The sequence below is a fragment of the Gorilla gorilla genome, chromosome 9 (assembly GCF_029281585.2).
Source record: "Gorilla gorilla gorilla isolate KB3781 chromosome 9, NHGRI_mGorGor1-v2.1_pri, whole genome shotgun sequence".
Classification (NCBI taxonomy): Eukaryota; Metazoa; Chordata; class Mammalia; order Primates; family Hominidae; genus Gorilla; species Gorilla gorilla.
Window position 1 is genome coordinate 121,886,848 of NC_073233.2, and position 21,208 is coordinate 121,908,055.

Consider the following 21,208-nt stretch of genomic DNA (forward strand, 5'->3'; position numbering starts at 1 on the left):
TCCAGGGTTCAAGCAGTTCTTATGCCTCAGCCTACTGAGTACCTGGGATTATAGGTGAGCACCACCACACCTCACTAATTTTTGTATTTTTAGTAAAGACAGCGTTTCACCATCTTGCCCAGGCTTGTCTCAAACTCCTGACCTCAAATGATCCACCCGCCTTGGCCTTCGAAAGTGCTGGGATTACAGATGTGAGCCACTGCACCCAGCCAGGTTTCATAATTTCTATTCCTTGCCTGTAACCATGTAGAAGATGGCAATACACACACCCAACCAACAGGAGCAACTTCCCATTCATCTGATCTTTTGAGGTCAAAATCGAGAATAAAAAGCTTCATTGCGCCACTACTTTAAAATTTCCAACCGGTTGGAGATCTAGAAGAGACCTCTTCCCCTCTTCTAGATGATGGGGACAGGAGACAAAAAATAACCACACCTTTCAGATGAAGCCAAACCCCACGCCCTCAGACCGAACATAATAATAATACACTCCCAAAACTCTAGCATCTCTTCCCTACCATGAAGAGGGCTGCAGACAGCTCACTGTAGCCTCAAACTCCCTAGGCTCAGGTGCTCCTCCCACCTCAACCTCCTGCGTAGCTGGGACTGTAGGCACGCGCCACCATGCTGGGCTAATTTTTCTAGTTTTTGTAGAGGTCTCACCATGTTGCCCAGGTTGGTCTCAATTCCTGGGTTCAAGTGATCCACCCGCCTTGGCCTCCCAAAATGCTGGGATTACTGTGAGCCACTGTGCCTGGCCACTTTATCTCAATTTTTTCATCTGCAATATGGGAGTAATAACAATATCTTCTTCATAGGAAATAAAGATTAAATAAGATAAAGAGCTGAGCACAGTGCTGGGCACATAGTATATGCTCAATGAATGAGGGCTACTGTTGGTGGAGTGGTGCAGAACAGGGCCATTCCAAGGACCCAGGGCCTTGGTGGAGGAAAGCTTGAGTCATACATGATAGGACAGCAGGGCAAAGAAGACCAGGAAGGAAGATGCTCTTCTATGTCTGTTGAAGACACTGCTGTGCCTCTCTCCTTCCTGTCATGCCCACTGCTGCCTCTTCAGGCAGGCGAACTGGGAAACTTGAATCAGGCATTTTGCCATCCTGCTGGCTTCCACCACCTCCATGAGTAGACAGCCCCTGAATCTTCCAGCCTCCATACCAGAATGGGTCAAGTCTCTGGAATTGGTTAGTAGGAAAGGTGCTCCTTATCTGACCCCTAGCACAGAGAGAGGTAGGCTCTGCAGGGGCACTGTATGAGCAAGTGCCAACCATGGGTGCCCAACCAAAGGGGCGATAAGGGAAGAGGAAGGCAAATCTTCCCTTTAGCACTGTGATAACAAACCTTAAACCTCCCCCAGCCCTTTTCTAGCAGGTGGGTCCCTAGTGTGGCCAGATGTTACTAAGGGTCACAGAGTTTTGGTACGTTTATAGGTTTTAAAAGGTCAGGCTCTTTGGTGGTAAAAGTTTTACAGACTAGTAAAATTTTACTGCAGAAGATGGGAAACACAGCTGTAATAGAAAAGGCTGGAGCCAAGAGTCTGGAAGATCTCAGTTCCGTCTGAAATTAGCTGTGGGAATTAACGCATGTCATGGAGGTTCTCTGGGCTCTGTGTTTTAACCTGGAAAATGGGAGCAAGAAAAGCAATCAGGGGTAGGACAAGGGGCAACGGCATCCAGCAATAGATGGGAAGTTGAGGCCCACGTGTGATCACATCCTTCTCTCTGCAGTGCTAGAGCTGCTGGACACAAGGGGAAGGAAGGCTCAGGCCTGTGGGTCCTGCAGTCTCGGAGCTTTTCATCACCCAGACTGGATCGCTGCCATCTGTGTGTCTGCCTCTATTCCTTGGGAGGAGCCTGGCCGTCTGCAGACAGAGCTCACGAATCAAATTAGCCCAGGCTCTGCTTTTCCCTCATCCCCACCGGCCAAGGCGAGTTCATCAAGGCCTCGCACTAATTCTTATCTTATTTAAAAGGGGCAAAAGAGACTCCACAGTTTCATCTGAGGCAATTTACACCCCGCCACTGGCCACACGGCTCCAGTTTCCCCCTGTCTGTTGTGCCATCAAATCCATTAATAGGACATTTCTTCAGGGGAAACTTGATTGCTGCTCCATCAGAAAGGCACACAGGCAATACATCTCCATCCGAGGCCATGGCCTGCCCGGCTCCCTCTAATCCTGTTACCTAAGGAGCTAATTCTCTAATGCACGCACTGTGCAGAGGACATCCTCTTTCCTTCCTAACACAATTGGACAGTCCCAGAGGATTCCAGGAGCTCAGTGCAGAAATGAAGGCTTGGGGCCGATGGGACAGGATCTCCTAGATTTCTCAGGACCTCTGGAGGGGTTGTAACACATGCTCACGGCTGGCACCCCACTCCGCCTTGCCGAGAGCCTGCTTTCTAGAATACTACACTGGGGAGGGGTGAGCCACACCCAGGCCACCCTGGCTTCATAGTTCAGCCACCTCCTGCTTCTGCTTCATCCTTCCTCCTCCTCCTCCCTCTCTTTTTTTTCTCCTTCCACTTTCCTCTCTTTTTTCTCCCTTTCTTCTTTGCCTTTTCCGCCAATCTTCCTTTTCCTCCTCAGTTCCTTTCCTAACTTTCTTCCTGTCTGGTCTTCTTTTTCTTCTTGTTCCTCTTATTTTTTACTTCTCCCCTCTTCTCCTTCTCCAGATCCCCACAACTGTGAAAATATTGTTTTACCTTTCATTTTTTTTGTGCTCCATTCCCTCCCGCTTTGGTGCTGTCCTTTCAGAACAAGTTCAATTTCTAATGCTTCTTACCAGCTGTCTCCAAATGGTTCAGCTCTGTGGGAGGAATGGGCCCCAGGCCACACCAGCCTAGGTGTGGAGCAAGAGGTAGGGAGGGCCTCGTGGATATGCACAAACACCCCAAATACAAAATGGAGCATTGTGGTAGTGGTTAGGGTGTGTCAGGGGAGCAATTAAGTTCTATTTACTCTTCCATGAGGAAACGATTATAATGACAACCCCAAATGGGTTTGTTACTGCTAAAGGCCAAACCCTAGCTTATGGCTGTATGAAGGGACCCCATCAACAAATGGCATAATGCTCTATGCAGATTTCATAATGCACAGAAACGGGAGGAGAAAGTCGTCTAGAAATTTTCAGATTCTAAGTGCTAATGGCCACTTAGACGTAAGTGGGAGCTTAAATACTTTGTTGGCCAGGCACGGTGGCTCATGCCTGTAATCCCAGCACTTTGGGAGGCTGAGGCGGGCAGATCGCTTGAGCCCAGGAATTTGAGACCAGCCTGGGCAACATGGCAAAACCCTGTCTCTACTAAAAATACAAAAATTAGCCAGACGTGGTAGCACACCCCTGTAGTCTCAGCTACTTGGGAGGCTGAGGTGGAGGGATCACCTAAGCCAGGGAGGTTGAGGTTGCAGTGAGCTATGATCATGCTACTGCACTCTAGCCTGGGTGATGGAGTGAGATCCTGTTTCAAAAAAAAAAAAAAAAAAAGAATCTTTGTTGGGCTTGAAGATGCATTTAGGAATCTGTAGTGTTCTGCTTGGGCCCCATTCAAGACTGCAGCCTGGTGGCCTAGGAGGCAGCCTGGTTCTTCTTGCCTTGCTTTATCCTGCTGTCAAACCTCAGGTCTGAGGACATTCATTCTGGAATTCTGGAGAGGCCTGGCTCTATAAATTCTCTAGAAGTTTGGGGCCCTCTTTCTATTCACTGCCCTCATCTCCATTCCCCGGAGGGAAATGCTTGGAGCTGACTGTCCATGTTTTTCTGGATTGTGCAGTGATGAAGCACATGACTTAAGAGAAGAGTAGCCCAGGCTCCCTGAACTTGACTGCACGTTGCAGAACCACACCCCACTAACGGCCACAGGAAAGGACCCCAATGGTGAATGGTATAATGCTCTATGCAGATTTCATAATGCACAGGAAGAAGAACTGAAAGGATGCAGCCCTGACCAAGGTAGTTTCTTTCTTTCTTTCTTTCTTTCTTTTTAACTTACCTACAATTCAGAAAATTCCTCCTTACTGCAGGGTTCCTAGCCTATTCCACACTTAGAGTCAAGTGGAAAATAAATTAAAAAGAAAGAAAATGTTTTGTTGTTGACACTTAACTTGATTGGTACGGGGACATCTACCCAAATGGTGAGCTAGGGTAGGACTCCTTCAAATAAAAATGCACAGTAATTCTTCTTGCAGGCAACTTTAGGGGTACACAGCTGAGGTCTGAGGGATAGAGACTTGTCTATTTAACTTGCAATGAAGAAAGAAACACTTCTTTCAAGAAAGACGCTTCCATTTAAAAGAAAGGTATTGAAAATGCTTATGAGGCCCAGTGTGATTGCTCATGCCTCTAGTCCCTTTGGGGGACTACCAAAAATACAAAAATTAGCCAGGCATGGCTTGCATTTGTAGTCCCAGCTCTTCAAGTGGCTGAGATGGGAGGATCAGCTGAGACGGGGGAGGTTGGGGTTGCAGTGAGCAGTGATTGCGCCACTGCACTCTAGCCTGGGTGACAGAGCGAGACTCTGTCTCAAAAAAAAAAAAAAAGAAAGAAAGAAAGGAAAAAAAGAAAGAAAAGAAATGCTTATGAAATGATATCAAGCAAAAAAAAAGGGTACAAAATTATATGTCTGTGATATTTACTTCATTGTATACACATTACTGAAGAAAATTATGGAAGAATATATACCAAAATGTTAAGAGTGGCTGTCTCTGAGTCATAAGTTTACAGATGATTTTAATTTTTCTTCATTTTTTTCTACAAAGTGCATGTATTATTATTATTTTTACTATATGTATTTATTATGTATGGCAAGATGCATGAAATAAATATGTATAGTAAAAGTTTATTTTTATTATATATTTTATTATTTTAATATATATTTTACTATTTAAGTATGACTAATTAGATGAGGACAAAAGGGCAGACCTGTGGTGACTCCAGTTACCCTTCCCGTAACTACAGAGGTGCCCAGTCACCTGCTTGGTTGTGTCACCCTGGGGAGTAAGAGAATGGTCTTCCTGCTCCTGCCTGACTCACCGTATCCTGCCCCAGCCCAGTGCCACGGAAACATACTTGCCAAGGGACATCAATGAAAGCAGCAGCATGGTGCACCTCCCAGGGGTCAGGCTGCACCCTTGTCTCATGGGCTTCTGCAGCCCCTGTCCCCACCTAAGTTACTCCTTGGGGAAACATGGCCAAGCCCCCTGGCTGAATGGGTGGACTGAGCTCCCACAGCATGACATCAGCTAGGGCGGGCTCCCATCTCAGCTGTCCCCTCCCCTTTCCTCCCGCCTGAAACATGATCCAGCTGAAGGACTGATTGCAGGAAAACTTGGCAGCTCCCCAACCTTGGTGGCCCGGGGAGTGTGAGGCTGCAGCCTCAGAAGGTGTGAGCAGTGGCCACGAGAGGCAGGCTGGCTGGGACATGAGGTTGGCAGAGGGCAGGCAAGCTGGCCCTTGGTGGGCCTCGCCCTGAGCACTCAGAGGCACTCCTATGAGTGGAAAGCTCACTATGCTGCTGTGGGTCCAGCAGGCGCTGCTCGCCTTGCTCCTCCCCACACTCCTGGCACAGGGAGAAGGTAAGCAGACTTCGGGAAGCAGCAGGACTTGGCTGACCATCTGCTGAGGTGGGGCAGGGGATGCTTCAGTCCTCCGAGGGCTGTGGAGAGGAGGGTGGGGAACAGTGCGGCTGCAGGAAGGTCAGCTATCTTACCACCTATGAGCATGACAGCATTTGAGGCATCATGGTTAAGCTAGAGAGAGTTAGGAATGTTGAGTCCTGGGGTGGGGCAAGAGCGGAGCTTGCAAAGAAGGGAGCAGAGAAGTAGCCTGGCGTATCAGAAATAAAAAGACAGGCACCAGGAGGGGGCTCCTCTCCTCTTTGTCCTTTCCCTAAACTATTTGAATGAAAGCTGCAAGGGACCTTAGAACTCATTTGGTCCACCCTTGCCTGTTATAAATGGGAATGCTGTGGCCCAGAGAGTGGGGAGCGGATAATTCATTCAAGGTCACACAGCTTGTTAGCAGCAGAGTGGGGACCAGAACTAGTCTAGTCATCTTTCCTCAGCTTCACTGGTTTTGTTGCATGAGTTTGTTCTCTGGGCCTGCGGTTCCCCAAGTTCCTTTCCAGGACTAAACTCCAGTAACACCCAATTTCTCTCCACATTCCCTCCACCCGTCTTCTCCTGACTCCCTTGAATGTAGGGTGTTTTAGCCACAAAGGGACCGGCTTCCTTTTGCTGCAGACCATGCTCATTCCCCTCTAGGAGGTTTCTCTCCCTGCAGAGCTGGGGTGGAGCATACTGGGCCACAATTAGAGGAAGCCATCCAGGGGTTGGGCAGACGTGAAGAGCTCTGGGTAAGATGTCCTTCCTCCTGGGAGTGGTCGTTTGGGAGTGCTCCGTGGGTTAAGCAAACGCAAGCTGTAAGTGATGACTGTGTTCGAGGGCTTCCTTGACTGAGAAGAAACTCTGTCCCTCCCAGCAATGGTCCTTTGCCCTGGGCCTGCTGGGATGAGTTCAGTGCTCTCCAAGCTGGTCAGGATCCCAGTCAATAGGACCCAGGCTCTTGCTGGTGTAGTAAAGACGCACACGGGTCTGTGTTTGAATCTCAGTTCCTCCACTTGCAGAGCATGGTGCTCACCATTCTGGGGCTTGGGGATCCTTGTGTGCAAATAGCCACTCTGGTGGACTGTTCTTAGTTAAATGAAGAATATGTTCATTGATGTTATTCCAAAGGAGACACTTAAAAAAATAGTTTTTGTGTGTGTGTGTGTGTGTGTGTGTGTGTGTGTGTGTGTGTGTGTGTGTTCTCTCTGCTCTTCTCTGTCCTTCTGAGGGAAGCCAGTAGCTTATCAGGGAAAAGGGGGTGAAAGGAGGGGGAATCTGCAGGAGTGATTTGTTGTACAGGTTGCACACTAGATGAGAGAAGACACAGTCTTGTTTAGCAAAAGCCAGGCCTGCCGGCACCTGGTTAGTGAAAGACCCTAGCTACCTGCCAGCTCCATCTCCCCTTTGCTGCCCGTATGCTGGCCCTCTAGGTTGTACTCCCTTCACCGTCCAATGAATTTTCACTTTTGCATGTCAGGCCACCCTTCTGGAAGTGCTCCTGCTGCTTCCAGTGTGAAAACTGAGCTGTACATGAAATCTTCATAGAACAGGACCAGCATCCAGGAGCTGGACTGTCTCATTACTGGTTTGTCCCCATAGGCCACCTACCCCGGAAGTCGTTTGATTTCTTCTCACTCCCTCCACACCTCGCCCCAACCGTCTTTCTAAGCCCATCAAGTTTGCCCATACGGCAACCCTAGGAGGTGGACTGGGCCAGCCCTCCACCCATAGCTTGTGTGTGCCTGGGGCAGGGTGCGAGGATCCTCTTGGGGTGGCTTTTGCAGGATGTAGAGGAAATGTCAGTTTTCACCAGATGCCCACACTTCCTTCTTTCTTTACCTGTTTCATACTCAAAAAGGAGATGTTGTGTGCAGATGCTGAGGTTTGACCTCGGCTGAGTAAAACCCTGATGCAGACCCTTGGGCTTAGAAATTGGCCACTTGGGGTCATGCTTTCTTGCAGCCCTCTTGCTTTTAGTATCACACCCTGAGAGCCAGCTTCCCTGTTGCTCCCCAGAGGCCCTCGCTTAGGCCCCATGGGCCACCTACTCTCCAACCTTCTTAGCCCTCAACCTGATTTGAATCTCAGCTGTCTTGTGCCACTTGCTCTTCCAAGCCAGATCTCTGCTTTCCTGTCAATGAATGCATAGGTCCTTTCTACAAGGTAATACATTTGAATTATGGTAGAAATCTCTGCAGACAAAATGCTCTAGTGGTGAGAATGTCAGTCTGTGTTTAGAATTTTGTGAGGTGGAGATGGTGGGGATACATCTCTTTTAACAGCTTACAAACCAGGACAAGAGAACCGGGGGAAGTCTTGGGGGGCTGGTGTCTACTTTGAACTGTTCTCCTTCCCAGCCAGGAGGAGCCGAAACACCACCAGGCCCGCTCTGCTGAGGCTGTCGGATTACCTTTTGACTAACTACAGGAAGGGCGTGCGCCCCGTGAGGGACTGGAGGAAGCCAACCACCGTATCCATTGACGTCATTGTCTATGCCATCCTCAACGTGGTGAGGCTCAGCCCCGAGCTGCACACAGGCAGACCTTTTGGGGGTGGGAGAAGGCCATGTGAGACAAGTCACCCCCTATGCAGCTTGGTAGGCATTTGAGAACCCATAGGACCTACGGTCTGGCACCACAGTTCAGGATGGATTGTAGCATCATCTGCACAGCTGCCCAAACCAGAAACCTGGGGCCACCTTGTGGCTGCTGCTCCCACACCCATACAGTGAGGGGGTCACTTCCCACATGTGGTTCTTCATACACTGCATAATGATAACCATCTCTCTATGTCAGCTGTATGAGGATTAAGACTGTCCCATGCATCTCTATGCCCTCAGTGCCTTACACACATCCCTGGTACCTGGCAGGTGTCACTAAATGATCGTTGAAGAATCAGCCAACAGATCAATTATTCCTCAATTCCTTCATCAACTACCACAGTAGGGTGGGGTGCACTGCTCAGAAGAGGTGGTCAGACATTATGCAGACATAAACAAGAAGGCAATTGCAGAGATGCAGTGGCTCTGTGTTGGGGTCAGGTAGGCAGGACCCAACTTCACAGTGGCTACTAATTTTAGTCTAGTAAAATTACTCTACCAAAATTAGTCAGCCCGCCTGACTAATTTTTGTATTTTTAGTAGAGACAGGGTTTTTCCATGTTGGCCAGGCAGGTCTCGAACACCTGGCCTCAAGCCATCCACCTGCCTAAGCTTCCCAAATTGCTGGGGTTACAGACGTAAGACACTGCTCCCGGCATTATATGTATATTAGAAGTTGAAACATAAATCACTGTTGGCAGAGCATGGTGGCTCACACCTGTAATCCCAGCACTTTGGGAGGCCGAGGTGGGCAGACCACTTGAGGCCAGGAGTTCAAGACCAGCCTGGACAACATAGCAACTGCATTTCTACTAAAAATGCAAAAATTAGTCGGGCATGGTGGCACACACCTGTAGTCCCAGCAACTCAGGAGGCTGAGGTATGAGAATCGCTGGAACCTGGGAGGTGGAGGTTGCAATGAGCTGAGATTGTGCCACTGCACTCCAGCCTGGGCAACAGAGCAAGCAAGACTCTGTCTCAAAATAAATAAAAAAAGAATCATTTTTACTTCTTTCTGGGTATGCTCTAGTGAACAACTAACTTTTCCTGTCTGGCCAGGGAGCTCCAGTCTATCTACTTTCCCCACCCCAGGCCCTGCTCTTCACTTTCACTTCCCAAAGCAATAGGAACACATGGAAGCCCCTCCTTTAGGGGCTGGCATGTGCAGGGTGGCTCTCCAGTCCACAGGGTTACTTGTTCAAGCTCCCTTTCCTTTCCCAGGATGAGAAGAATCAGGTGCTGACCACCTACATCTGGTACCGGCAGGTGAGCAGACCCGCCCCTCCCTGCCCCCGTTACCCATCCTCCTGGGAAGGAGTCGGGAGTTCGGGAGTTTCAGTGGCCTTGGCGAGGGAAGGTGAGGGGAGAGGCTGAGGGGCACCCTCAGCCTGAGATCCAGGAGTGTGGAATCTCCTCATCTCAGGTCTGAGAGTGAAAGTAGGCTTAAAGATAGTGGAGGAGAAACCCTCCAAACCCCCTCTGGCTTCTGAAGTTCTTCAAAGCACCCCAAACTATGGCTTGTCCCAGCCTCTGTTGAAAGGAACTCATGAGCCAGCCCCTTCACTCTCAGCCAGCTCTGTTTGCTAGACCATTCTTCCTTCTATTCAGCCAAATTGGACAGCAACCAAATTGGGTGATTGAAACAGGACGGTTCGTTCCATCCACTTAGTCCTCACATCCTCGGCCATTTCCCCACTCTTTTAGCTTCTGATGGGCCTGGGTCAGCCCCTGGTGTGTGGATATGTCTGAGGCTTGGCAGGAATTCTGGCTTCGAGCTGGGGTGGGGTAGGAAAAGAGTGGAGGTCACTATCCAAGGGTCCTGCTCTGGAAGCCCCTGGGGTTGTTGGGGAGAAGTCAGAGCAGAGGAGAAACTAAAGTGGCTGAACACACGGAGGCAGAAGCACGAGGACAGCTCACAGAGGTCATGCCCAAGAGGCTCTGCGGACATGCTTGGCATAAGTGGGTCTCTGTTATCCCTCCCCACGGCTCATGGCACATCCATCACCACCACCAGGCATGGGACAGGGCGTGGGATAGAGGAAGAAGCTAGAATGCTGATCCCTGAGATGCTGCTCTGTCCCTGCCTCACAGAGGGATCCCTTACTGCAGTGTCCAAAGGGAAGGGACCCAAACAAGTACAGGCAGCCTGGAGCTCCTTTCCCAGGACATCCATCAGAGCTCTCACCTCTGGAGCTCTAGGGCCACTTGTCTGCCCCAGTTGCTTGCATCAGCAGTGAGGGAATGACAGTCTACATGCACCAGCAACTGTGCTAAGAGATTGGAATTAGAGACACGAACTAGATCGAGGCCCTGCCCACCATGAGCTCACAGACCAGATACAGGTACTGACAACTGAAATGCAACAAGACAGACACTCCAACGTGGCAAGGACAAGGTGCTAACTATGGGAGCACAGAGGAGACGCATGTCACCCAGCCTGGGGTGTGGGGGTCATGGACTATGTCCTGGAGAAAGGAACAGACAGATGCCTTGGCTAAGCCCAGAAGGCTGAGGAAAATGTACCTTGGTAAAGAAGATAGGGGAGAGGGAGCAGGATATGCAGAGACATGGAGGTTCCAGGAGTGTTTCATTGCATACGGCTGCAGTGTAGAAGTCACAAAGACGCACGGCCAAAACATGAGGCTAGAGGGATAGCAGAGGTCAGATTATATCAGCCTGTGTTGGCCGTGAAGTTTAACTTTATCCTAAAGGCAATGGGGCACCCCTGAAGGATTTTAAGCAAGGGAGTGACATGATCGAATTTACATTTTAGACTGGCCATCCTGGCCTGAAAATGGAGAATACATTAATCAAAACTTAACAACAGCCGTCTCCACCCTGTGAGGTAGATGTTATGATCTCCATATAAATATGTTGAGGCCAAGATCTAAGAAGTTATTTGTCTGAGATTCTCAGCTGGCGGAGGGGGAACTCACAGCATTCGAAATGACTGACTTCCTTCCTGGGGCAAGGCTACATCTAGCCGAGTTGTTATGTGTGGAGGCAGAGTGTGAATGAAGAGGTGCGGGGACTCTCAGTTACTGCTGAGGGAATTGGGTGCCACTGACACCTGCTTCTCCCAGGAAGATGCCCACCTGTTGCCTGGGCACTGAGGGTGAAGTCTGCCTGAGTTGCAGGCAACCCTCACTGGAGATGGAGGGGGCTGCCCCTGACCATCCCTGCTCCTCCCCTAGTACTGGACTGATGAGTTTCTCCAGTGGAACCCTGAGGACTTTGACAACATCACCAAGTTGTCCATCCCCACAGACAGCATCTGGGTCCCGGACATTCTCATCAATGAGTTGTGAGTACCGTTATCCGTTTTGAGGTGGCTGGGTGGCTTAGGGGCTGGAGAAGCCCGGGGACAGAGAGACAAGATTGTCACTGTTGCATTTGAGATGTCCCACCAGGAATTGCAGACTGTAGATAAAGCTGGTGTGAGTCCAAATTCCCTTTTTCTTCCCCCCCGACCTTTTTCTGTTCTTTTCTTTTTGAAAACTCCCTCTTTTCGGTGCTTGATGTTGAAATTCCATACTTCGTAGTCCAAGGGCCCCTGCCACAGGGAAAGAAACTGGTGAATGAATTAACACTGAGTTATAATAACCTAATGGGACAGCTGCACTTATAAAGGAGACAGTAAATGTTTCTTAAAAAAAAAAATGGAGCACTTGGCCGGACTCAGTGTCTCACACCTGTAATCCCAGCACTTTGGAGGCCAAGGTGGGTAGATCACCAGAGGTCAGGAGTTCAAGACTAGCCTGGCCAACATGGTGAAACCCCATCTCTACTAAAAATACAAAAATTAGCCGGGCGTGGTGGCGAGCACCTGTAATCCCAGCTACTCGGGCAGCTGAAGCAGGAGAATTGCTTGAACCTGGGAGGTGGAGGTTGTGGTGAGCCGAGATCACGCCATTACACTCCAGCCTGGGCGACACAGCAAGACTCTGTCTCCAAAAAAAAAAAAAAAAAAAAAAAAATTGGAGCACTGATAATGGCTGCCACTTCTGGCCTGCAAAGGACATTTGGAGCTGGGGGACATGCTTAGACCTCCCAAGTCACACATCTACCTGACAGGCCACAGATTGCTTCTCCAATATGAAGTGGGTCGCACTAGGCTTTATTCCTGGCAGCCAAACACGGTCCCATTTGGCCCCAGACAACATTCCTTCTCCCCATCCTGCAGGTTCATTCAGGGCCCACCGACTGGGTTTCAGAATTCAAGGGCAGGGAAGATGGCTGGGGAGACGGAGGAAAAGGGAAGGTGACAGGTGGGATCAGCCATCCTCCACCCCATACCCACAGCATTGTCCAACTCCAGGGGGTGCTACTGACATTTTTCCAAGGGAGGTAGTTGACCTGGACCACACACCATCCTCTACATAGCTCAGGCTGGAGGGCTCTGGGAAATCCCAGTTTCTGCTGGTTCTCCAGTTTCAACAGTGAAGTGGCCTTAGTCTTGACTTCTCATCTCTCAGCATGAACTCACAGAAGGCTGAGGGCTTAGCACACTGGACTCAGCCCACTCCATGCCACAGTGGTCACTCAAGAGGGCCTACCACTTTGACATCAGCTGAGAGAGTGGAATGAGGTCTTGTGGGGCTTTTCTGGCTTTCCCCAATTCTTATCCATTTCTCTAGCTCCTTTTCATCCAGAGATGATTATTTTCATTTCAAAGGACTTCCAGGGGTAGGAAGCAAAGAGAAGCCAGAGTCAGGTTGGAACACAAGATCCTGCTCTTTCACCAAGCCTGCCTGGTCCCACAGGACTGGCGATCCTGGGAGCCAAGCTTTGCCCAGCCCGGGGCAGTGACGGGTTGGGGCCACTGGGCACGCTCCCTACTGTCCATGGCTTTTGGGTCCATGGGTTTTCCTCCCTGCCTTGTGTGGCCAGGAGCCAGGGGAATAAAGGAGAAATGCCCATGACTGCTTGAAAAGTAGCCTTGACAATGGCAGGTCAGGAAGCCTAAGATAGGAAGGTTGGAAAAACCGAGGCCAGGCAAAACATCCAGGTTGTCCGGCTGCCTATACCCTCCCCGAACTTCATTCCCTACCCAGTTGTTCCAAGATCTTCAGGCCCCCAGAGCTTGCCCTGCCTCTTGAGCTCCCAAACTAACCCCTTTTCCCCCGCCAGCGTGGATGTGGGGAAGTCTCCAAATATCCCGTACGTGTATATTCAGCATCAAGGCGAAGTTCAGAACTACAAGCCCCTTCAGGTGGTGACTGCCTGTAGCCTCGACATCTACAACTTCCCCTTCGATGTCCAGAACTGCTCGCTGACCTTCACCAGTTGGCTGCACACCAGTGAGTATGTGGGCTTCGCCAGGGCAGGAGTGGAGGTTGGGGGACCCCAGGGACACCTGAACGAGGAGTGCTCCCCAGGGCGCCTTCTCGCATATCCAGCCTACTAATGCCCTGGGCCTCTGCTTCCTCTTCCTCTGCATGAGGTAGATCTGCTGCTCTTGCTGCCCCAACAGTAAGAGTTAAACACTTTTATCAGTAGAAACTTCATATAGCACAGTATATTTTTCCAGATCCTTCTCTACACATTTATATTCACACATTCATGTGTGCATATATATACACACATACACATCTATGGAAAGTACATGGAAATTGCTTTATGAGTTCTTATTTTACATTAATATATCAGTATTCAATGAGGGTGTGAACTGACTGCAAGACGCTCAGTAAGGGACAATTTTTTTCCAATATCTCCAACAGGATCTGGCACTAAGCATCTCTCAGATCCATTTATTTCCCTTCACCCCCATGCAAGCCACCCTTGTCTCCTGCCTAGGTTTCTGCTTTAGCCTCCTAGCTGGTTTCCCCATGCATTCATGTCCCCCTAACTTTGTGATTCTCACAGAAGCCAGTGAGATTTTAGTAAAATGCAAATCTGACCGTGTCACTTAAAACCCCTCAATGGGATCCCAGATACCCTGGAACACAATCCACCCTCTTGAGCTGACTGCCACAGCCCGCTGCTCCAGGCTCATCTGCTCCCCTGAGCTCTGCTCCCGCCCAGCTGCCTTCCTTTCTAGCCCCAAACCCTCATGTTCTTTCCCTTTATCACATGTTGTTTCCTCTCCTATGCTACCTGGCCCTTTCCTCCCTCTCCCAACCTGCCCCACACCTGCTCCTGCCAACCACACCTAGCCTGGCCAACCCCTCTACTCACCCTTCTGATGGCAGCATAAGTTTCAGCTCCTCAGTTTACCCTCTCATCCCCTAGACTAGGCCATCCCTGTTGCCCAATTTATAGCACCCTGGTCCTCTCCCCACCTCTGTCACCCTTGTAAGTACTTCTTCAATGTGTCCTTCTCTCCTAGATATAAACTTAGAAAGGGGCGGGTGCAGTGGCTCACAAATGCAGTCCCAGAACTTTGGGAGGCCAAGGCAGGAGGATTGCTTCAGCCCAGGAGTTTGAGGCCAGTCTGAGCAACATAATGAGATCCTATAAAAATAAAAAGTAAAAAAACTTGGAAAGGGCAGGGACATGATTTCTCACCCACCTTTAGATCCCCAGCACAGGGCCTGGCACAGAGGAAGGGTCTCAGCAAATGTTACCAAGCAAATGAATGCTAGCTAAGGGCTTGCTAGAGGGCTGGTGAAGTGCACACCACCCTGTTGCAAGAAGGCATCCCCCAGGCCAGGCGCGGTGGCTCACGCCTGTAATCCCAGCACTTTGGGAGGCGTAGGCTGGTGGATCACGAGGTCATGAGATTGAGACCATCCTGGCCAACATGGTGAAACCCAGTCTCTATGAAAAATACAAAAAATTAGCTGGGTGCAGTGGCAGGCGCCTGTAATCCCAGCTACTCCGGAGACTGAGGCAGGAGAATCACTTCAACTCGGAGGGTGGAGGTTGCAGTGAGCCGAGGTTGCACCACTGCACTCCAGCCTGGGTGACAGAGTGAGACTCCGTCTCAAAAAAGAAAAAAAAAAGGCATCCCCCACTTCTGTTCTGATGTGTTCATTACCTTAAACTTAAGTTATGACAGTGATGCATGACTGCCTTGACCAAAACCAGAACTACAGATAAGGCTAACGTCTGCTTTGACTTCTACCCTCAATCCCAAACTTCACCAACAACAAAAGTTAACCACTTTTATCAGTAGAAACTTCATCTAGCACAGTATATTTTTCCAAATCCTTCTCTACACATTTACATACACACATACACATCTATGGAAAGTACATGGAAATTGCTTTATGAGTTCGTATTTTAGATGAATATATCAGTATATATATTATTATATACTACTACTTGATTGTTTTTACCCATTAGGTCTTGGACGTTTTTCGGAGTTCATGCACATTTAGGTCTTCCTCAAAAATTTTAGCTGCTATAAAATAGCTCATGATTTTGGAAGGCAGCTGTGCTCACCACTACCACAAATGCAAACATCTAATGATTTTGGTTGCATCCTAGCTTATTAAGCATTTTCTGATTGATGGATATTTCAGTACTTTCCAATATTTTGCTGCAATAGATACTTCTGTCCTTCCTGGTACATATGTCTGTGCTGCAGATCTTGAGAAGTGGAATTACAATCTATAAGTGAGGATTTTGCTTATTTTCTTAATTCACTTTTAAAGACAGGCAGTTCCATCAAGGCAAAAGTGAAGAATGTTGACTTTTGTTCATTGTTGTAACGGGCAATTCTAACAGGGAAAGCTAGAAAGCTGTTTGGAAGGGGTGTGTGTGTATGTGTGTTTGTGTGTGTGTGTGTGGAGGAGAGAGAGCGCTTTCTAATGAATGGTTTGCACGGTTCTTTGCACCGTGCATTTTCATTTAGGACTTCATCTGCCCTCAGTGTGGCCCTGTGAGATAGGTATGGTGAGTACCTTATTTTATAGCTGAGGACACTGAGGCTGAAGGTGATGTGCTGAGGTTGAGGTTGGGCCATCGGATATCAGCTCCCCTTAATTGCTGCCCACCTGTGTCCCATCATCACAGGGTCTAGCAGGCTCTGGGTACTAGATTCCAAAGCTGGCTTGCTTTATTCTGTCTCAGTCCAGGACATCAACATCTCTTTGTGGCGCTTGCCAGAAAAGGTGAAATCCGACAGGAGTGTCTTCATGAACCAGGGAGAGTGGGAGTTGCTGGGGGTGCTGCCCTACTTTCGGGAGTTCACCATGGAAAGCAGTAACTACTATGCAGAAATGAAGTTCTATGTGAGTGGGAGTGAATGTGGGTAAAATGGTGAATAAAGCTTCACACCCAGGTAGACTTAAGGAGGCATACTGGGAGAACTTCTATAGCCTTTTTCCAACCCCAGGGTTGCACACATCTGGAACTTCAGTGAAGTAGATGGAGAAACTCCATGAATGTCCCTTACTTATTCTAAACAGCCATAAGCCTGGATTGAGAGGCAGGGTATGGGGGTCTGTCTGTTTTCTTCTCTGAGCAATCCAGGCCGAAGCCCCATAAAACAAGGAGTCTCAGCTTGTGGGGTGGTTCCTGGGAGCAGAGCCTGTCTGCCCCAGGCTTCCCACAAGCTCTTCTCTGGTCCCAGGTGGTCATCCGCCGGCGGCCCCTCTTCTATGTGGTCAGCCTGCTGCTGCCCAGCATCTTCCTCATGGTTATGGACATCGTGGGCTTCTACCTGCCCCCCAACAGTGGCGAGAGGGTCTCTTTCAAGATCACACTCCTCCTGGGCTACTCGGTCTTCCTGATCGTCGTTTCTGACACGCTGCCGGCCACTGCCATCGGCACTCCTCTCATTAGTAAGGCCCCTCCTGGCAGCAGAGCCCAGTCTGGTGAGAAACCCGCCCCCTCCCACCTCCTGCATGTGTCTCTTGCCTCTGCCCTGGGCTGCACAGGTGTCTACTTTGTGGTGTGCATGGCTCTGCTGGTGATAAGTTTGGCCGAGACCATCTTCATTGTGCGGCTGGTGCACAAGCAAGACCTGCAGCAGCCCGTGCCTGCTTGGCTGCGTCACCTGGTTCTGGAGAGAATCGCCTGGCTACTTTGCCTGAGGGAGCAGTCAACTTCCCAGAGGCCCCCAGCCACCTCCCAAGCCACCAAGACTGATGACTGCTCAGGTGAGAAACAGAAGGGAAGAGTCCATACAGAGGGGTTGCTTCTGGCTTGGATGTTGTGGAAAGTCTCTGGAGGGCGTGGCCTGCCAAGGAGGTGCTGTACTGCACGTGGCATCCCATGCCCTGCCTTACTCGGGGGTGGGGGGCAGCCTTCAGCCAAAGGTGTCAGTCCAGACCCTTTCTTCACTTACACAACCTCTCATCACCTTGGGTGTTGACAGAGAGGGTATGAATCCCAGAGGCTGAGCATGTCAGGAGCTGAGTCCTCTGGGCTGAGAATGGCCTCTCTCTAGGATGGACCCATTGGTGAGGTCAAACGGATGCCCCTTAGGCAATTATTGGTCTCCCTGCCTCACACGGTTAAATACTGCCACTGGGGTTTCTAAAACTCTTATTCTAAACAGCCCAAAGCAGGGCATGGTGGCTCATGCCTACAATCCCAGCACTTTGGGAGGCCGAGGTGGGAGGATCACTTGAGCCCAGGAGTTCGAGACCAGCCTGGCCAACATAGTGAGACCTCATCTCTACTAATTTTTTTTTTTTAAGTTGGCTGGGCATGGTCATGCACTCCTGTGGTCCTAGCTACTTCAGGAGGCTGAAGTGGATCACTTGAGCCCAGGAGGTTGAGGCTGCAGGGAGCTGTGTTCGCATCACTGCATCCCACCTGGAGACAGAGTAAGACCCTGTCTCAAAAATAAAAATTAAAAACAACAAATACACAGCCCAAAGACCAGGTTCCTTAGAATTTCAAACACCTATGAGGCAGAGAGACATTAAATGTGGAGTTCATTCCTCCTGAGGAATTGTTATAGCTACCATTTGTTGTAGTTGGTGGTGGTTAGTTGGTTGGTTTATTCACTGAACATTTTGTGCCAGGCGTGTGCAAAACACTTTGTCTACATGATCACATGTAATACTCATGACAACCCAAGAGGATTCTCATTCTCATTTTTCCAATAAGGAAGCAGAGCTATAGAGAATTTGCTCATCCTAAATCACAGAGCCAGGAATTGGTAGAACCCAGGCCCATCTGAGTCTAAGCTTCTCTTTCTAACCACTCCTCTCCACTCCACTCCCCTTTTTCCTTCCTCCTGACTAGGGCCAGGCCTTTTACATGAGATTTTTGGCTCATCTAAGGCCATCTCATCAACAGCTAGTGAACTAGTCTGCCAGCCTACTGCCTAATTTACCTTGGTGAAGGAAGCCACTTCTGTAGGTGTATTTCCTGGTCCAGGACCTGCAGTCATGCACATGAGAGCAGCACCCTCCAGCCTGCTGCCCCTCTGAGGCAACAAAATGGAGCAGAAGTAGCAGTGGATTGGGAGTCCAGATACCTGAGCCTTGGTGGTCTCATCATTAAATGATCCTCCAAGTATGTGACCACAGGCTAGTCACCTAACCTCTCTCAGCTTCACCATTTTTTATATGGTTGGAATAGTTGGCTGGGCACAGTGGCTCACGCCTGTAATCCCAGCACTTTGGGAGGCCAAGGGGGGTGGTGGGTCACGAGGTCAGGAGTTCGAGACCAGCCTGACTAACATGGTGAAACCCCGTCTCTACTAAAATTACAAAAATTAGCTGGGTATGGTGGCACACGCCTGTAATTCCAGCTACTCAGGAGGCTGAGGAAAGAGAATCGCTTGAACTCGGGAGGCAGAGGTTGCAGTGAGCTGAGATTGCACCACTGCACTCTAGCCTGGGCGAGAGAGTGAGACTTGGTCTCCAAACAAACAAACAACAAACATACAAACAAACAGAATAGTAATCACGCCTACTCTGCCTCTTTTGTGAGGCTATTGTGAGGCTCAAATGAAATAATGTGTATCAGATTGCTGAGGAAAGCCCATAGGTTGAAAAGCAATATATAGGAAGGATACTTCGTGATATTAATGATCTGGAAGAGGGGTGGAGAATGTGTGTAAGGAGGGGTATACGAGGATCCTCAGTCATACTGGTTTTCAATTTCATTTGGATGGTGGATTTGCAGGTATGTAAGTTACTCTTTATACTTTTTATGTCTAAAGTTGTTCCTGGCCAGCCACGGTGGCTCACACCTGTAATCCCAGCACCACGGGAGGCCAAACTAGGCGGATCACTTGAGGTCAAGAGTTCAAGACCAGCCTGGCCAACGTGGTGAAATCCAGTTTCTACTGAAAAAAAAAAAAAATTAGCCAGGTGTAGTGGCACGTGCCTGTAATCCCAGCTACTTGGGAGGTTGAGGCAGGAGAATTGCTTGAACTCGGGAGGCGGAGGTTGCAGTGAGCTTAGATCACACCACTGCCCTCCAGCCTGGGTGACAGAGTGAGAAAAAAAAAAGTTATTCCCAACAAAAATTTACAGGCTATAGAAGCATAAGGGACCATGTTCAGGTCACCACCCGGGGTCTCCCTCTCTTGCCAATGCCCTGCCCTTCTTCCAGCCATGGGAAACCACTGCAGCCACATGGGAGGACCCCAGGACTTCGAGAAGAGCCCGAGGGACAGATGTAGCCCTCCCCCACCACCTCGGGAGGCCTCGCTGGCGGTGTGTGGGCTGCTGCAGGAGCTGTCCTCCATCCGGCAATTCCTGGAAAAGCGGGATGAGATCCGAGAGGTGGCCCGAGACTGGCTGCGCGTGGGCTCCGTGCTGGACAAGCTGCTATTCCACATTTACCTGCTGGCGGTGCTGGCCTACAGCATCACCCTGGTTATGCTCTGGTCCATCTGGCAGTACGCTTGAGTGGGTACAGCCCAGGGGAGGAGGGGGTACAGTCCTGGTTAGGTGGGGACAAAGGATTTCTGCTTAGGCCCCTCAGGACCCAGGGAATGCCAGGGACATTTTCAAGACACAGACAGAGTCCCATGCCCTGTTTCCAATGCCAATTCATCTCAGCAATCACAAGCCAAGGTCTGAACCCTTCCACCAAAAACTGGGTGTTCAAGGCCCTTACACCCTTGTCCCACCCCCAGCAGCTCACCATGGCTTTAAAACATGCTCTCTTAGATCAGGAGAAACTCGGGCACTCCCTAAGTCCACTCTAGTTGTGGACTTTTCCCCATTGACCCTCACCTGAATAAGGGACTTTGGAATTCTGCTCCTCTTTCACAACTTTGCTTTTAGGTTGAAGGCAAAACCAACTCTCTACTACACAGGCCTGATAACTCTGTACGAGGCTTCTCTAACCCCTAGTGTCTTTTTTTTCTTCACCTCACTTGTGGCAGCTTCCCTGAACACTCATCCCCCATCAGATGATGGGAGTGGGAAGAATAAAATGCAGTGAAACCCTAAACTCTCTTCTTTTTTTTTTCTTTTTTTGTATTTATACATTTTGCTTGTTTCTTTTTTTTTAAATTTTATTATTATTATACTTTAATTTTTAGGGTACATGTGCACGACATGCAGGTTTGTTACATATGTATACATGGGCCATGCTGGTATGCTGCACCCATTAACTCGTCATTTAGCATTAGGTATATCTCCTAATGCTATCCCTCCCCGCTCCCCCCTAGACTCTCTTCTTAACCATTTGTCAGCAGCTTTGGGAAGAGTTTGGATGGTTAGAAGAAGAGATTTACAGTTAGTTAATCCCAACACTTTGGGAGGTCGAGACAGGCAGATCACTGGAGGTCAGGAGTTCGAGACCAGCCTGGCCAACATGGTGAAACCCTCCTCTACAAAAAGAAAGCCAAAAATACAAAAATTAGCCAGGCATGGTGGTGCATGCCTGTAATCCCAGCTGATTGGGAGGCTGAGGCAGGAGAATCATTTGAAGCTGGGAGGCAGAGGTTGCAGTGAGCTGAGATCGTACCACTGCACTCCATCCTATGTGACAGAGCTAGATTCTGTTAAAAAAAAAAAAAAAAAAAGAAGAAGAAGAAGAGATTGGTGCCTCTAGGCCCAGGAAACTGGGAGATGACAAATAGGTTGAAAAGCATTTGCACAGGAAGGATAAACACCAACTTCATG

The 21,208-nt window shown here is 49.4% G+C and overlaps 1 protein-coding gene across 2 annotated transcripts; it reads left to right on the plus strand.

Moving 5' to 3' along the window:
• The first annotated feature begins 5,305 nt into the window (after positions 1-5,305).
• HTR3A (5-hydroxytryptamine receptor 3A) lies at positions 5,306-20,531 on the plus strand. Of its 2 annotated transcripts, XM_019035952.4 has the most exons (9): positions 5,306-5,590; positions 7,978-8,129; positions 9,441-9,485; positions 11,414-11,523; positions 13,350-13,519; positions 16,236-16,396; positions 16,738-16,948; positions 17,045-17,266; positions 19,683-20,531. In XM_019035952.4, the coding sequence occupies exons 1-9, from the start codon at positions 5,506-5,508 to the stop codon at positions 19,979-19,981; spliced, it is 1,455 nt and encodes a 484-aa protein (XP_018891497.3). In that variant the 5' UTR covers positions 5,306-5,505; the 3' UTR covers positions 19,982-20,531. The 2 variants fall into 2 exon arrangements, with proteins under 2 accessions (XP_018891497.3, XP_018891496.3); XM_019035951.4 differs by having other exon boundaries at positions 16,738-17,266.
• Positions 20,532-21,208: the final 677 nt, after the last annotated feature.

Bases quoted from the DNA above. Each gene is read 5' to 3' on its own strand.
- HTR3A (XM_019035951.4), top strand. From the start codon at position 5,506: ATGAGTGGAAAGCTCACTATGCTGCTGTGGGTCCAGCAGGCGCTGCTC. The intron at 5,591-7,977 runs GTAAGCAGACTT...TCTCCTTCCCAG, and splicing joins ACTCCTGGCACAGGGAGAAG to CCAGGAGGAGCCGAAACACC. The intron at 16,397-16,737 runs GTGAGTGGGAGT...CTCTGGTCCCAG, and splicing joins ATGCAGAAATGAAGTTCTAT to GTGGTCATCCGCCGGCGGCC.